Source organism: Mauremys reevesii, linkage group 10 (assembly GCF_016161935.1).
Source record: "Mauremys reevesii isolate NIE-2019 linkage group 10, ASM1616193v1, whole genome shotgun sequence".
NCBI lineage: Eukaryota > Metazoa > Chordata > Testudines > Geoemydidae > Mauremys > Mauremys reevesii.
In genome coordinates this window covers 50,763,103-50,777,388 of record NC_052632.1, presented here as the reverse complement: position 1 = coordinate 50,777,388, position 14,286 = coordinate 50,763,103, and the positions used below count along the sequence as shown (strand labels likewise).

General features: G+C 47.1%; 1 protein-coding gene across 4 annotated transcripts in view; it reads left to right on the top strand.

The window, feature by feature from the left end:
- The window catches only part of RAB11FIP3 (RAB11 family interacting protein 3), a 179,287-nt gene extending 169,300 nt beyond the window's left edge, over positions 1–9,987 (top strand). For all 4 annotated transcript variants that reach the window (XM_039491503.1, XM_039491504.1, XM_039491506.1 and 1 more), the window contains 5 exons: positions 200–281; positions 3,216–3,353; positions 4,255–4,410; positions 5,201–5,341; positions 6,762–9,987. In XM_039491503.1, coding sequence (XP_039347437.1) covers positions 200–281; positions 3,216–3,353; positions 4,255–4,410; positions 5,201–5,341; positions 6,762–6,875 — 631 coding nt within the window. In that variant the 3' untranslated portion in view covers positions 6,876–9,987. The remainder of the gene's footprint in view (positions 1–199; positions 282–3,215; positions 3,354–4,254; positions 4,411–5,200; positions 5,342–6,761) is intronic.
- Positions 9,988–14,286: the final 4,299 nt, after the last annotated feature.

Sequence of the window (14,286 nt, the reverse complement as noted above, 5' to 3'; positions counted from 1 at the left end):
GTCTGGGTAGATGTCTCCTTCTTTCCCGTGATTGCTGGTGAGGAGGAGTGGGGCAGACAAAGGCAGAGTCCATCCTCACTCTACATCCACGCTCCGGTCTTCACTAATATTCTCTTGTTGTTTTTGCTGCTTGCACGATTTTCTCTAGTCTCAGGGCTCGGGTAGCAGAGTTTCTAAATGTGTTCATTCGTTGCCACAGACTGCAGCAGCTGGAGGACGAGAACAGCGAGCTGAGATCCTGCGTCCCTTGTCTGAAAGCCAGTATCGAGAGGCTGGAGGAGGTGAGGGAGAGCCTTCTCACCTAGAAAGATACTTCAGGCTCATACTTTGGTGTGTTTGAAAACAGGCTGAGGGATCTGGTCTGTGCCAGAGATTCCTTAGCGGTGAAGCATGAATGTGCATCTCTTCATGGGACGTGGCATTAATTATGCCACTATGACTCAGCACCCTGTCCCGCTGCTGGCTTTCCTGAGCATATCATACTTTAGCGTCTCTGCAGTGCACATTCCAACTTGCCTCGAGTTAACCTGTTGGTGTATTAGTCACTGGCACCTGTGTTCTGCCCAGCTTCCGAGGCAGTGTAGCCCATGCAGAATGAGAGCTTGCTGTGGTTTTCCCTCGGAGTCAGGAATTTTGGTGAAGGCTATGTTATGTTGTGAGCCTGGTTGATATTTTTAGGCTAAGTGCTAATTGCAAACAGCAGAGATGGAACGCTTTGCACAACAGACCTGTATGAATCCCAAGTTCTGTATAACAAGCAAGAGCCATTTCTTCCTCTAGTCCTACTCTAAATAGAAACCAGGACCTAGGCCTTAGTGCTGTAGATACTTACTGAGTCACTGTGTTTGTCGCTGTAAAATCTGTAGACCCAGGACCAACCTCTCTGAGGCAATGCAGTCCTAAATGTACTTCAGCAGTAATCCTGTCAGCTGCTCATAGAACCTCATACAGGCAAACAAGCAGTGCTGCTGTTTGGTGTTGCCTTATGTATGGTAAGTGTATCAATCTCTTTGCTGTTTTATGAATGAAATTCTGCCCTCTTGTGGCAAATTGTGGGGAAGTTCATTTCCAGCTTGGGTCCTGCTGACTGAAAACATAATACAGGACGGTGGAACCTTCTTGTAGAGAAGCTTTACTAACAAACTTGGCAGGTTCACCCTAACAGGTTGGACACTCTCCCGCTGCAGCTTACTGAAATGATTGTCAGCTTTCCTCCTGTGTCACAATACCCAGGTTCCACTGTGTGTGTAACTGAGAAGGGGATGTCATGGGAGATTTTATCACTGTTGTATTTTTTAATTGTCAGTTTTAGTGTAAAATGTGTCCTCTGCTAACTTGTGTGAGTGCAGAAAGGGGTGTGTGTAATGGAATATGGATGTATTGTGTTGGTGTGTAATATAATAGGTATATATTAAATTATGTTAATTTCTGGCTTATGTTTGCCAATATATAAGGTTCCCTGAAGAAATAATTTTTGATCTAGGTGCCTAAATATGGATTCAAGGGCCTAAAATTTGGCCCCCAAGTTTTTCTTAGCTTCATAAACTTCAAGGCCAGAAGGGCCTATGCTGATTGTCTAGTCCAGGGATAGACAATAGGTGGACTGTGGGCCAAAGCTAGACTGCCAGATGCTTTTGAACGGACCCAGAAATCTTTTTATTTACTTGTTGTTGTTGTTGTTATTATTTTTGTATAATTTTCTTTGGAGTCTGGACCTTGATCAAGAAATTTGGACCTTGACCAAGAACAATTGACTATCCCTGATCTAATTTGAGATCCTGCATAAAACAAGCTGTAAAGCTCCACCCAGTGAGAGGTGGGTTGAGATTTTCCTGGCAGGACAGATGCTATATAAAGAATATAATTTAATAACACACAATAATAACAATCCCACATTTCAAACAGCAACACTAGATCTGAGAGAATGGGCGTAAATTGTGAGGATTCCTAGGTGCATTCAGCCACCTGAGATGTGTTTATTCTTGACTAGCCTCTCCTCATAACATGTTATTGCTCATCTCTATTTTAGCTTAAATTAGAGTTAATGTGGCTAATGAGCTGTAACAGATGCAATTAGCTCTCCATGGAGGATGCAACCCCCTGCTGATAAACTGGATGTCTCCTTTGTTTTTGTTTGAAACATAGATTTCCTGTTTGTTAATATTATTTCACGTTGACAAAGCACCTTTCATCACAGAAAATGTCAATGCATGTTACAGACTAGTAACACATTTTGCAAAGATGAGTGTCTGCGCCTAATTAAGTGACTGAATTTTCACTGGGGGCTGTTGGTGCTCAGCACTCCTGAAACTAGGTCACTTCTCCAGGCATATAACGTAAAGCACCTACAGGTTTTTTTGGACAATTTTGGCATGTATAAAAATAAGGGACTCCAGCAATCACCTTTAAAGTTGGAACCAAGTTAAAACTTACAAGCAGCACATGGCACATTGGGGAGAGGGGCTGATCATATGGGGAAAAGTAGCAGCAGCATAAAGAAACCTTGTCACTCACAGGGCTCTGATCACAATTAAATAATGAGTTTTACATGGTTTTAAACTTTGAACAAATTCAGTTGACTGCCCTGTTCAACCATTGAGCCAACGTGGAGAATAATAAAAGGGTTCTTCTGAAGATCCATGGGTATTGTTCAATTTTAGATACTAATTTACATTGTTCGTTCATTGTCTATTTGCTTTCTGTGAAATCCATGCTCAGCTAAAACCCAGGATAAAAAAGGGTTTAATGAGATCAGAGTTCTGGCTCTATTATAAACTTCTCTGAGGGAGCAGCTGTTGTTTAAACTAAGGGATTCCTTTGATCTGATGTCATTTTCATCCAGTAGCCCTTGCTTAGGCCCCAGTTCTGCAACAACTCTGTCCTGCCCCTGTGCAGAGTCACTGAAGCCATCTGGGCTCTGTACAGATGCAAGAGGTTGTTCAAATGGAGCTTATGGCAGGAGTCATTTATTACGTGTCTCTCCTGACTATGCTGATGCATTTTGTTTGCTGCTGGCAAAGCACTGAGGCTGTGAAGTCCTCAGACAACAGATGAAAGCACAGCAGACAAAAGTGTCCAAACTAACGTGCATCAGCTAAAAGAATGTTCCTATGTGGCAATGTGCATATGTGCTCTCCTCTCCGAATGACAGGAGAGGGGCCTTGCCATGCTCTGGGGAAGGTCTTGTGATTTCATCTTGCTAAACTTTGTTGCAGGAGAAGCAGAAGTTGTTAGATGAGATAGAAGACCTCACTGCTCAACTCAATGAGGAGCAGGAAAGCAAGAGAAAGATGGGGGACAAACTGACCCAGGAGAGACACCAATTCCAGAAGGAGAAGGAGTCCACTCAGGAGGTGAGCAGAGTGAACAGTTGACACCATTCAGCCTGTCCACACCCTTCTCCCTGGAGTCCTCAGTGGAAACTGCAGCTATTTACAAGCACTTTCCCGAGAGGTCAACATGCCGCATCCTGTATGCAGGGCTCAGTGGTGGTCTAGTTCCTCGATAACCCTAGATACAAATTGCACCATGAATTCACCTTGTTATCAGTGTAATGTGGCCTCTGCTGTTGCCAAATGGAAGAAACACAATGAACTGGAGGGAGAGAAATCAATCGATGCTTTCAGATGCCCTTACCTGCATGCTTTTTCGTTTCCATGTGCTTGTGTCTAGTGTTCACAGTTACAATGGACACAGCTGGGTGGAACAGCTCTTGCCTTATTCCTCCAGCGATAGGGGATTTAAATTGAGTGACAGGTGAAAGCGTATTTGATCATCTTGTTCTGGCTGTTTGCCACTCTTCAAACCACTGCTGTTTGGCAGTGCCTCGTCGGAAGGCAGTCTGCAGGGGTGGACAGGGGGAGCTGGCACAGCACCTGCCCTGTGTGTGGCATCAGCTTGTACCTAGTCCCTCGCTTTCATGTACATTAAAATTCACTCCAGCGTGTGTCTCTGCAGTCACATTCTAAGGCCTGCACAAGTCAGGATTCACCAGCCTGCTCAACATGGCATATTTCTGTCTGGATGTAAAGGTGTAATGGCAAAGGCCTGAGGTAGGAACTTGGGCCTAGCCAGTGTTAACAGGGGAAGGACAAGAATATAACACTGAGAACATAACTGTGATTTCTGCACTTCATACCGACCGTTCTCACACCTCACGCACCTCTCTGGTGCAGCAGGGAGGCTCGCTCAGTGCTTAGCGCTGTGGCACTTTATGGCCCTTGGGCGCTATCGCTCTCCTTCATTGCATTGCAGCTGATTGAGGACCTCCGAAAGCAGCTGGAGCACCTGCAGCTGTTTAAACTTGAAGCGGAGCAGCGAAGAGGCGGAAGCAGCAGCGTGGGCCTCCAAGAGTACAATAGCAGGACGCGGGAGACGGAGCTGGAGCAAGAGATTAGGCGGCTCAAGCAGGTACTGGGGTGGTGGGGGCGATGTTTTGGTTTGGCTACTAGATGCCAATCAATTCAACATCACAGCAGCAACTTGGACTTTCATATCCAGCCTCACTACCCGGTGTAGACTCCGGGGACTGCACCGGCCTGTTACTCAGCCACTGAAGGTGTGATTAAGCATTGGCAAAGCACAGCTGGGATTGTGTATGGGAAATGGGAGAGGCACTGGGGAGAAATCTCAGCACTATAGTCACAGCTACCATGTCTGTTTGGCCTAAAGGCCTCTTCTGGGAGAGAGTCGTCATAGCCCGCCCAAGTAGCACAGACAACGTGAGCATGTTTCACTGTGGGGGAATGCTTTACCTTTCTCAGCTCAACAGAGGACTGCAGAACACTATCTCCCTGGCTGGCGAGGCACAGATTTTAGCCTCACTTCAGTATCCTGGATCAGAGGAGGCGTTCTGGAGATACCCCAGTGAAACGCTGATCCATCGCAGATCAATCTGGTCAGAACAAAAGGGGGTTAGAATCTCCCCAGCACGTTGCATGTATACACTCCTCTACTGAGCAAAGCTTCCCAGGGCTCTGCTAGCTCAGGGGAGAACAAGAGTCAGGAGAGCTGTATTCTGGTCTTGCTCTGCCATATAGTCACCAGGGCACCTTGGCCATTTCACTTAACTATGCCTCTATTCCACCAGCTGTAAAATGTAGAGCACCCCTTTCATAAAGCACCTACAGCACCCGCCATCTGTGGAGCTCTAGAAATGTAAATTATGAACGGATTGATTCTGGGTTTTTGTTGTGAGCAGGATAACCGCAACCTGAAAGAACAGAATGACGAGCTGAATGGACAGATTATAAACCTTAGCATTCAGGGAGCCAAGAACCTCTTCTCAGCTTCCTTCTCCGAGTCCCTGGCTGCAGAAATCAGCTCGGTCTCCAGAGACGAGGTACTGTGTGGTGTCTAGAGAAAGTGTATTCCTGTTTACCTCAAACCACTTCCTCTTTAGCATGAGTGATGTCTTTAATCCCCTTTCTTGGCTCCTAAGCACCTACGTGTGCCGGAAGGAGCTGAAAGTGCCCTCTCTGCAGTAGAGATCACTACTGATAATCCAGGGATCCCGCTGAGAGCCACAGCAATTCCTTTTTACAGCTTGCTGCAATCAGAAAGGGGCCCATCTGGCACAGGTGGTGACTTGCCATAGGTCATGGCTTCCCATAGAAACCAGACACTACTTGAGATGGTGGTGCACACCTTGGCAAGGCTATAGTCAAGGGCTAGCTGTGCTGTTCATGAGGTAATGTCCCCCTTGCTAAGATAATGTAAAGAAGATTATGTACGTTGTCTGCTTAATACCTTAGAAATCTCAAGCTAGCCTCTTACGATTGGCGGAGGACTGAGACCCTGGGTCCGTCATGGCTGTGCTCTTTATGCTTCTCCTCCTTCCCCGGTTGTTGTACCAAGTTCTCGTGTAGTTGTACCTCAGACACTTGCACACATGGACAGACGAGTTCACCAGCAGGAGCCAAGTGAGACAGGAAATTTTGCTATTTGAGTGAGATCCATGCAATGTTCCTTTCTCTTGGGACAAGTCACTGCCGTTGTCTGGCAGCTAGAGGAAGAGCATTGGAGTAAACCTTGTCTGACAGTGGGGGCAGGTGTCTAAGGGTATAAGAATCTTCATTCTCTCATGGGAAAGGTGAGACTATAAGGGATTGTGAGACTCATTCCATAAGCACAAAACCCTAAAGAAACTCAGTGACAATCTCAATTTTCACACTGTAGTGTTGAAGTCCCCATGCTGTCGTGTGCCTAAACCAGGTGTTTGTTTGCCTGATATGTGCATCCGGAAGTATGATTTGGCCATCTGAGGTTCCAGGTTTGAAAACAGGACCCACAACATTAATATTCAGCATGAGCCTGTGGCTTAGCTTTGACTTGGGCAGACAAGCAGCTTCCACTAACAGAGCTGCTAGAGAGTGGAAGAGAACAGCTAATGGCCTCCCCGGCCAACCCACATTCCCCCACGAGAGACAAGAAGCTAGAACAATGGGGATTCCAGGGAGCTGAAGCTGGGTTTTGAGGAGGATGTACATTTCACTGGAGTTTGTGCTGGACAGTAACAAGAATGAATGTATCACCAGTAGCTCTTTTAAGATACATGCAGTTTTTCCTCTTAAATCTAAAATTGGAGCAGGGAATCTCTTATGCAGGACGCAGCTTGTGGGACAAAGGGACCCTTTGTAATGGACTCTGGTGGGGTTTTTTGCTGAGCAAACTGTCAAGGGTGAGTTGCAAAGAAATCTGTGCTAGGTGGCCCTGACTTGTGGCCTGTCAGTAACCAGCTTCCTCCTCTTCCTCCCCTACAGCTCATGGAGGCAATTCAAAAGCAGGAGGAGATTAACTTCCGCCTGCAAGACTACATTGACCGGATCATTGTGGCCATCATGGAAACCAACCCATCCATCCTGGAAGTCAAGTAAAGGAAGCCGAAAGCTGCAGACTGTGTGCTGCTGATCTGGGGTGGACTTGGTGCACTGAGAAGCAAAGGAGAGACTTTGGATTCTTTGATCTCCATGAAGGCACATGAAGTGTCACTTCAGATCACTGGGTGAATTAATCCAGTGCCCTGGGGAAAAAGAAAACCAGCAACAAAGCTTTGTTGTTGGACTCTCTTTCAAGACCCTTGCTGGCTTTAAGGGGTGAAAGGGAATCTGGAGAATAAATGGAGCAAAACGTGGAGTGTGGGGGGAGGGGAAGGGAAGGACCTGCCTCCCTGTCGATGGAACATATCAAGCAGTGGGGCTGACAAATGCTAGCTGGAACTGTCACAATATGTAACCCTGAAATCCCTATTGGCGCATGGGTGGGGAATAGGTCTAAGGAGTTAAGCAAAATACAGGGTCGTGTATAGATTTATTCTGCTGAAACTTTAATGAAAAGAGAATAATAGTGGGGTGGAGAAGTTAGTTAATTGACTTCTGAGATAATTTCCTGCCCTCCCCTGCACAGCCCAGAAATCTGCTTTGCCAAAGTGCCCAGGACACCCTTACTGAGGCAGATCTGTGAATGAGAAATGTTAGTTCCACACCCGTAGAATGTTCTTGACCTTAGTGCAACGTTCCTCCCTCAGGCTGCACAGCTAGCACCATCTCGCGCCCCCTCTTCATGGGGGTTGCATGCAGGAACCCTAGATGACTTTTCTCTCCATTTAGTGGGTGGAAGGAAGGGGGCAGGGGAATGGCCGTCTTTGATATGGGGTGTAACTGGAGTTCGACACATGCCTCGGCATTTGTATTTTTGTTCTCTGGCTTGGTAACGTTTTACATCTACGGCATCTTCTTTAAATTCACTGTTCATCTGGCTCCATTCCTCGCACAATACAGAGGGGTGGCTTTCTTCAGCACTCCCCGTTCCTCTTCTGTGGCATGCTCCTTCAGCATCAGATGTTAGCACTTCTCCATCAAGCCATGGGACCTGAGTTGGACAGGACTGCAGTAAGGTAGCAATCAGTGTGAGGGGTGAAAGCCACACAGCTGTAGATGGAAGGACAGTGGCTCCCTATCCTGCTGTTTTGTTGAGCGAGTGAAGGAAGGGCTGTGATTTCTTCATGGTTAATTAGCGTGCGTTGGAGTCAGCCTGGTAGCTGTTATGTCCTCCTCACTTCTGCTGTATGGCCCACAGTACCCATGTAGCCGTAGTAGTGCTCAGCCATAAGTGGGCACGCAGCTGTTCAGGCTGGTCCCCTCGTGGTGCAACAGAGTGAGTTCTAGCAGAGGGGACCAACATGAACCGTTCACACGCTTGTTTCGAAAGCCAAGGACCTCCGCCATCGTCCCCTATGTGCATGAATGCCAGTGGTACCATGAAGTGTATTGCAGTGATCCAGTCAGAGGTGGGCTCTGCTGATGATACTGCAGCACTGGAGGTAGAGCCCTTTCCCATGCCCGCGTTCTCCCCGTTCTTGTGCTGCAATGCACTAGGCTTGCTATCTCGTTCATTGAGTAGCTTAGTGGCTCTAAACCAGGGACCGGCGGCTGCTGGTTTGACTTCTTAGACGACCGAGGCCACCTGCAGTGTAGTGATTAGAACTGAGTCTTACACCCCAGCGAAGGTGGTGCTGGGAAGCTAAGGGGTACAATTGACTGGAGGCTGAAATCGAAGGCCTCTGAGAAACAAAAAACATATTAACATCAGACCCATTCAGGCTAGTATGAAATGCATTTTAAAAGCCTTGTACAATGCATCCAGTTTAATGCATTTTAAAACCTGTACAATGCATCATTCAATAAGTAAAAACAGTCATTGATTAAAACTGCCTGTTCACCTCGGGCTACCAGAACAACCTCCAGGCTAGCACACACCCAAATGATCCAACTTCCTTGGCTTTGATTTTGATTTGACCTCTAACTGAAAGGGATCCTGGTTCCAGGCACAGTCAGCATGTTGAATATACAGTAGATTTCTATTTTAAACGGGGGCGATTTCATTTTTAAATCACCTGGTTAGCTTTTAGAAGGGCCCTGTTAGCCAGGCTAAGGTGGGTGAAGAGCCTGTGTGAGTGAGAATAGCTGGGGGATCCCAAAAACACACAGTGGTGCTGACAGTCTCTGTCTTTCCCACTCTGATGGAGAGACGGTTTCATAGGATGCCTGTGCAAAATGTCCATCTTCATACGGGTTTGCCTTCTATTAAGTCTTTAACCCAGACTTACCCAGCTTTTCATTTGAAATCTAAAGTAAGAGAAAAAGTGGCTGCAGGGACAGATGGCAGCAGGTCACTGCTTTCAGCTCCATCTCCCTCATGCAGGGTCTGGAGCTCCAGTCTCATTGGGATGTTCGAGAAGTCCCCAGTCGCATTCTGTGAACACACAATACCCTTGGGCTTGTCTTTTGTAATATGTGCTGAGAGAGATGAGACAACCTGCCTTCCAGCGAGGGCTGCGTTCTCTCTTCCTTGGACACCTGAGCAATGAGCCATCATCTTCCTTCTCCCGCCCCACACCCTTGTGTAGCATCTCCCAGCAAGCCAAGAGCTCCTGCTCATTCATTCTTTAAATTGCCCCCTTGTGGACCTTTTCCCTCCCTGAGCCTGCGGGAAGAAGCCACGTAATGTATATTTCCAGATTAGCTTTGGGTGTAAATCGGTGTATACTTTGAGAGGGAAATTTTTCTATCTTGTAGAGTAGGTATTTTTTATAGAATGGAGGTTGATCAATTTTTTTAATACTTTAAAGAAGAGAGAAATGTATCTGTGTATACACGTAAATATATATATATATGTATAAATATATAAATATCAGAGATCTGCCTTCTCAACTTGGGATCGTGTATCCCTAGTTAACACATTTTTTTTCTGTTTGATCACTAAGAGGTACTGTAACTGTAAATAAATCACCGGGAAAAGAGTTTTAAACAAAAAAAGAAGCACTGACTTGCACACTGATCATGCTTTAAGCCCCAAGGAAAAACTGTACTTCCCAACAAAGTTCCCCTCTCCCTGCTGGTATGTGAAGGAAACTCCAAACAAGAAGCAAAACCAGTATTGTCTGAACTGATGTATTGATTCTTGTCAAATTAAAAGCTGTTACCATTACTCTTTTGGGGGCTTTTTTTCTCCTGTTTCCCCAGGAAGGAAGGGATGGCAGAGGAGGGAAGGACTGGGAGATGCTGTTGTCATAACCCCATAAATGCTGACACAGACTTTAAAAGCAGAAGTGGTTGAGTGATGAAAATCACTATTAACCTAGGAAAGGGGGAGCTTCCTTTGGGCCTGGCAGACTCAGCGAGGCGTTTCCTGCCCGTTAGCCAGGGCTGGTATAAAAGCCCCGGGAGCGCACAGCGACGACGGCCTTACAACTCTACTAGCAGCACAAACCGTCGCCACACCGAGAGCCAAATCCTGCTCTTACTGTGGTGTAAATCGGGAGTAATTCCATAGACTTCCATGAGGTTACTATGGATGTGTGCAGGGTAACAGAGCAGAATGTGCACAAGTCTGTGCCATGGGAGTTTTGCCTACTGATTCCAGCAGAAGCAGGATGGGGCCTTGGCCCTCCGATCTCAAGGCTGGCAGAGGCTAGGTTCCCCATGCATGCTGCTTGCTCAATGCCCCATTCATTATGTTGCCCCCAGCAACCTCATCTGTGGAAATCATGCAATGGTGTTGGATTCTGGAGCCAGCATTATCCGGCCTTCGTCTCTGAGCACCCCTCATTTTGATGACATCAGGCGAGGAGGGGCTGCAACGTAAAGAGGGGAGAGGAACTGGAATCTTGTTGGGTTGGGGGGGGTCCCCTTTTATCATGGGAGGTGCAGTCACCAACGTGAGCCATGCCAAACGCGTCCCTGAAACCCAGCAGTGGGAAGGTTGGACATTCCATCCCATGGTGCTTAGCTGTACATAAGTAGTTGCATCTCACTGAATGGTGAAGAACAACGCCAAAGGCAGTCCCAGGGCTGCCCATGCAACTAGAGTCCATGTGAGTACAATTGCCAGCTAGAAGCTCTGGTGCCTACAGGATGGGCATGGTATAAGTAACCTGGGGAGATGAATGAGTATCATTTATACAGTGCTGCAGTTGTGCAAGGGGAACAGAGTCCCTTCCACTCTGCTGTGGCCACCATCCCTTCGCGTGAAATGGGAGTCGTCTTTTCTTTTTTAAAATTCAACAAATACATTTAAGGGTAACAAAATTCTGAAGTTTTAGAAACTTACACTGAATGTTCTCTCAGGTAGATTGTCCCCAGCCTTCTCTTGTATTGAAGAGCAGTGACGTGCAGAAGGTGGCATGAGCGCAATGTAAAGAGATCTGCTGGAGCAGCCCACTTACCCGAGGATCCTGTTGACTTCAGCAGTCTGACACGTCCGCCCAAGGGCTGCTCGGGAGACTACAGAACTGGGCTCTGAGTTTCCACGATTGAAACCATGAAGCATCAGGAAATGCAGAAGCTGTCGTTCCAGCACCAGCAGTAGCTTGAGCACACTGTGCACCCTGGATTTCTTCTGGCCTGTGTCTTACAGGAACAGAAAGTGCTCTGTGGCCCTTTGAAAGGGACACTGCTGACTCAATCACACTTCCTTCTAAAAATGCATTCACCCAGGCTCACGAAAAGGAATGCCTGAGATGACTGTAACTGGAAGAGATTAAGGGAATGTTTACAGTTGGTTCACTTGATGCCTTGGACAGCACTTTGGGTCTGATTTTTAGAGGTGCTGAGTACCCACTATTCTGTTTTAAGTCTATGGGAGCTGAAACTGCTCAGCACCTCTGAACACTTTTTATGTTTAGTCAATTGCACTGATTTCTCTCTCTCCTCTTTCTGCCTGGGTCTTTTCTGCAGCCACAGGGGAGAGAGAAGTGTGATTTACAATAAGAAAATGGGCTTGGAAAACCACAAACTTTGGAAGGGGGTTAGGGGCACCACAATAGGGTCTGAAATGAATGACTAGATTGACAGTCTCTCGTTATTACTGTTGAGACCTTGGCCTTTGCATTTTTGACTTCTGAGCTTTAATTGTGAAAAGTTGATGTCATTTGAACCTTGTTTTACACTTCCGCTGCTTTTGAAAGAAAATATATGCCTGTAGTTAATGTCAGCGTTTAATGGCCAGAAGCAAGTACTTTAATGTAAAGATCACCTTGGCAGAGACTGGTATGAAAACATTTGACCGATGGAGGAATGTGCTGGGAAGCTGCAAGTGTGTGAAGACGGGGAGTGGTAATAGAAACAGACCTGCAAGCTTAACAGCAAGTGCTACTGGCAACCACAATAAAATTCTTCAGGTTTTGGATGCCCTGCATTGCAATGGCTTTCTGCTTCTTCACAGGCTGCAGTGCATTGAAAGCACACTTGGAGAATCTGGTGTGAACGGTGGGCCATAAATTGCAACATGCTTTAGGGTTTGAAATAAACACTGAAAACCAGTCGTGCATTTGGGGTGGGAGCAAATTCCTATGAGAAGGCGCGATAAAATTTATACACATGCTGCGGGCCAAATGAGCTGTGCTCCACTCTGCTGCTCCATTCCCCAACCCATATGGAGCGCTCTGCATGGGTCACAATCCGTGCCAGGCTCCCCTCACAGCCGACCAGGCCAAATCAGGGTCTGGATCAAGTGTCTGGACAGTGGAGAGGGGAGAAATTGGAATTGCGAATGGTAGGATAGGATGAATTCTCGCTCTCAGCCTTTGTACTAACAATTGCAAAGCAACGTAGAATATATAAGAATATTCTGAGCATGTGGCCTACAAAACTTCGTTGTCAAATGAGAAGGGTTTGTAAGTAACCATTCACGCCTTTCTGCCTTTGTAAAGGGGCTGATTGATAATGCCATTGACTTTGCTTCATCCTCAGCACAGGGGGCCTGGGCCTGCCAGTGCCAATGTGCCTTTGCCTCTGTGTGGGAGATGGGAATACACCAGCTGTGGCCCATTCAGTCCTTCGCCTTTCTGCTGAGACTGCACCAAGCGGGCCACTTAGCCACAGTTGTGGTGGCGGTGGCTTTTGTGTGCTGTGAAGTCAAAAGCTGGCTTCATGTAACCAGCTGAACAGCTGTCAGATGGTAGCGATTTTAGCTTCCAACAGACCTGGGCTGAGACCCATTAACCAATGGTTTTGGGGTTTTTTTGAGTTCTTGCATCACAGAAACAATCTATAATTTGCTCCTGGCCTCAGTCCTTGTGTCTATCTTGAGCTTCTACCAGGAGTATGGGCTTGGGATTGTTTTCAATAGCCATTATGAAGGAAAAGGCTGAACTGCAAAGCAGCAGCTGGATGGACAAGAGGAAAACAACCATTGAAGCTATAAGTGATTCTTCCCTTCCTCAGTTCTCCTTTCTCTCTCTCACATGCACCTGTTTTATTGTGGGATGAAGGGTCACGTGCGCTCTCGAGAGCTCTCAGCCATGATAGGGTGTCGTGAGCAGCCTTCAAAATGCTCTGGTGCAAGCCTCTGCCGGTCATAGTTCACAAGGTTTCCTTGCTAGCGAGGGGTGAATGCAGCACCGCCCCTTGTGGGAACTGATCCTCTGCTAGCTGCAGAGGCCGTGCACATTCACACGCAGCTTTGCCCAACATCTGAGCTGTATACACCCCTACCAGTGTGTGAGAGGGGAACGCCAGGGTAATCTAGGCTGCTATTAAAATGGGTTATGTAAATCTAACCTCGATTACCCCAGCTGCAGCGCTGTCCCCGCTAGTGACTGGGTCACATATTGCAGGCTTGCTACAGCTGCCAGCAGGAGCCTGAGGGCCAGATTTTATTTAGAGTTGTGGAGTTTAAGGTCAGAAGGAAGTAAGGGACCACCAGATTGTCCCTTCAGGCCTCCTGTCTAGCACAGGCACTTTCAAAAACCCCACTAGTGGTTTCCATCTTCCCTGCTTCTTTAGGCATTTAAATACTTTAAAACTCCCTAGCCTTTAGTGCTTCAGAGACACATGCTTCTCTCATCAGAGCTCAGCCCTGGGGGGCAGGCATCACAGAACAGTGACCTGTAGGGGTGGGGGGTGGGAGAGGATGTAGTGGGAACTCTCATTATCCTGCTTGGTATGAAGGCCTGAAAGGGGATTTAAAAACACAAGTGGACAAGGAAAGAGGACATGCAGTAACTCCTCACTTAAAGTCGTCCCGGTTAACATTATTTCATTGTCACGTTGCTGATCAGTTAGGGAACATGCTTGTTTAAAGTTGTGCAATGCTCCCTTACAACGTTTGGCAGCTGCCTGCTTTGTCCACTGCTTGCAGGAAGAGCAGCCCGTTGGAGCTGGCTGGTGGGGGCTTGGAACCAGGGTGGGCCAACAGCCCCACTATCAGCTCCCCTAAGTTCCCTGTGCTGCAGCCACCCAGCAGGCTATCAACTGCTGGCAGTTCAGCTGTCCCTCGCCCCACTGC